At 41.9% G+C, this 2,768-nt stretch overlaps 1 protein-coding gene across 1 annotated transcript in view; it reads left to right on the plus strand.

Annotated features, from left to right (window-relative positions):
- Window positions 1–2,768, plus strand: part of rspo4 (R-spondin 4) — a 41,851-nt gene that overhangs the window by 10,372 nt on the left and 28,711 nt on the right. The window contains exon 2 of the mRNA XM_032512665.1: window positions 1,931–2,119. Coding sequence (XP_032368556.1) covers window positions 1,931–2,119 — 189 coding nt within the window. The remainder of the gene's footprint in view (window positions 1–1,930; window positions 2,120–2,768) is intronic.

The following is a 2,768-nucleotide window of genomic DNA, read 5'->3' on the forward strand; positions in this document are numbered from 1 at the left end:
CACACACACACACACACACACACCAAGTACATATTGACACAAGGACGCTGGCGGTCGGCCATATGTATTTAGTAAGGATCAGACTACGATTGTTCAGACTCGATGCAGACTCACAGCCTGCCCTTCACCTCCTCATCTTTCCATCCCTCTTTACTTCGTTCCATCTGTCTTTCCATCCAACCTTGTCTGTCTTTCTGTCCCTCCTATATCCCTGTGGCATTGGAAGCATTCCTACTTAGTTCTGTGTGAATCTGGGAGCACACATCGACGCTCGCTGTCATAATAAGACTTACTTTGGCTTAGACGTCAGCCTAACTGTCATGCAACAAAGATGTGAAGTCTCTCGTCAGTGAGCTGCAGAAATCAGGGCTGGACTCACTTTGTGTGCCAGAGGACAAGAGTGTACCTTGGATTTTCCTCAGTGTGTTTGATGGGTTTGTCTTCCACAAATTTTTTCAATAACATGCAGCTGTATACTGGGCAGCAGATTGTTTTTCTCCAAATTAATGGGAATTTATTTGATCAAATGAATGCCAGTGGGTTGTTTGTTCGCTCTGCTGTCTTTGGACAAGTTACATTCACTTGCTTAATGGTTATTTTTAACACACATGAAGGCAATGCCCGTACGTACAAAAAGTTCTATTTAAAAGTATGGAAAATGTATAAGCTGAAGTAAAGTAGCCGTTTGTTCTTGGCAATGATGGTGATTGTTATATATGTGCATTTAGCAAGTGTGCTTTATGGCGTATAAGATGAGACAAATTGACTGAAAATAGTTTTACTTGTGTTCACAGTTATACAGCATAAATAAAGGAAAGGAGAAAAGGAATGAAGATCTTTTTGGTCGTCCTAACCTGGTGGTTGTGAACTTGTTGGATAGCTGAGTAGCTCTCACTTAGCGAGGCAGACAATTTGAGACCCAAACGTCTGCTCCACAAGACATGGAACTTCAGCCAGATGCGCAGCTACCCACAGGGTAAACCGAAGCCAAACCTGGGGGTGAGATCTCAAGTGTCAATGTCAGGCTCCACTCGTGCGTCGGCACATGGGTCAACCCGCAGAAAAGCACGATGTTAGCCCCAGCAAAGGCAAAAGCTCAAGCAGCCCGAACCAGAGCCTACGCCGGGAAAGAAATTAGAAATTAAACTTCAAAAAGCTAAGCTAGAAGCGGAATTGGAAGCCCTGCAATGCATGAAGGAAATGGAGGCTGCATTAGCCGAAGCAGCGGCGCTTCAAGCTGAATTTGAAGACGACAAAAGCCCTCTATCTCTCCATGCGGGGCTAGCTCAAGAGAGTCGTGTGTGTTTGCAGACGCATCAACCAGAGCTATCGCTGCAGTCGTCTACCTGAAAGTGACCAGCACAGAAGGCCACTCGGAAGTTGGATTTGTCCTCGGCAGAGCTAGCTACAGACTCAACAACAGGGAGAAAGGAAAGAGGCACTTGTTTGACAAAGAAAGAAGAGATTTATGTTATATTTTGTTAGGGTAGAAAAAGACCTCTATTCTTTTCAAAGGGTTAGGGCATTAAATAAAATAATTACTGCATTAACACTTAATTCCTCAAAAGCAATTATAGCACCATGCTACACCTTTGTAAATAACGTGACACCGGCTCCGACACTTCAAGATAGTTCTGATTTCATCTTTTTTTTAAAAACACTTTTTTCTAAAAGTAGGAGTACAGAGTTATTCATTTGTAATTTAAGATTTGCATTTGATTTTCTTGTCCAGAGAAGGACTGCAGTATCTACACATCCGTGTTTTAAGGAGCCTAGTGGTGGATATTTAAATGGAGTACAGAAATTCTTTCTATATCTATTAAAGTTTTCCTTCCCCATCCTCCTCCCCCCCTTCACTCTGTTTCTCTTTCTGTCTTTCCCTCTTCTACTTTTCATTCCTCCTCTTTTTCTGCCTTCCACTCTCCTGCAGCTCACAGAGAGACATCAGAGGACTGTCGGAGCTGTCTGGAGTGTTCCCGTGACAACGGCTGTGTGCGTTGCCCCGAGCGACTCTTCCTGTTCCTGCAGAGGGAGGGGATGTCTCACCATGGAACTTGTCTCCACGCCTGCCCTGCTGGACACTACGGACAGAGAGGGAAGGACATCAACCGCTGCATGAGTACGTTTCTCTTTCCCCTGCTCACATCTCTCCGACTGAAGAGTAGGGCTGCAAACCAACCTTTACTTTCATTACTGATTAATCTGCCAATTATTTTCTCCTTTAATTGGTTTGTAAAATTTCAGAAAAAATACTGCAAAAATGTTCATCCAAGTTTCTCAAAGTACAAGGGGATGTCTTTTAAAACCCCAAAGATATTAAGTTTAATATGATATAAAACCAAAAAGAGCAGGACCCATATTTAAGGCTGAAAACTGCCATTTGTCAACTTAGTAAAGTTATTAACAATTAATTGATTGTCATTTAATTTCTATTGATCGACTACTCAATTAGTGAAATAATCATTGCAGCTCTACTATAAAGTCTTTTCTGATATTAACTCACATTAGCACACATGACTCATCTGACCCCAGGCACGGAATAGTGAAGGAACTGATTGGTTTTTGTCAGATGGATAGAATTTACAGTTTCACCAACAACAGACAGTTTACACATTTGGACTAACTCCCTTAATGAGATGCACCTGTCTTGATTCATTTCAGAAAAATACTGTGCCAAAATAAAACTTAAGTTTTTATCTAAGAATTCATGGTTTTTATAACCTGAAATCCAGAGTTCTCTCGAGAGCACAATTTGAATTTGCTCAGTG

This window comes from Etheostoma spectabile, chromosome 4 (assembly GCF_008692095.1).
Source record: "Etheostoma spectabile isolate EspeVRDwgs_2016 chromosome 4, UIUC_Espe_1.0, whole genome shotgun sequence".
Taxonomy (NCBI): domain Eukaryota; kingdom Metazoa; phylum Chordata; class Actinopteri; order Perciformes; family Percidae; genus Etheostoma; species Etheostoma spectabile.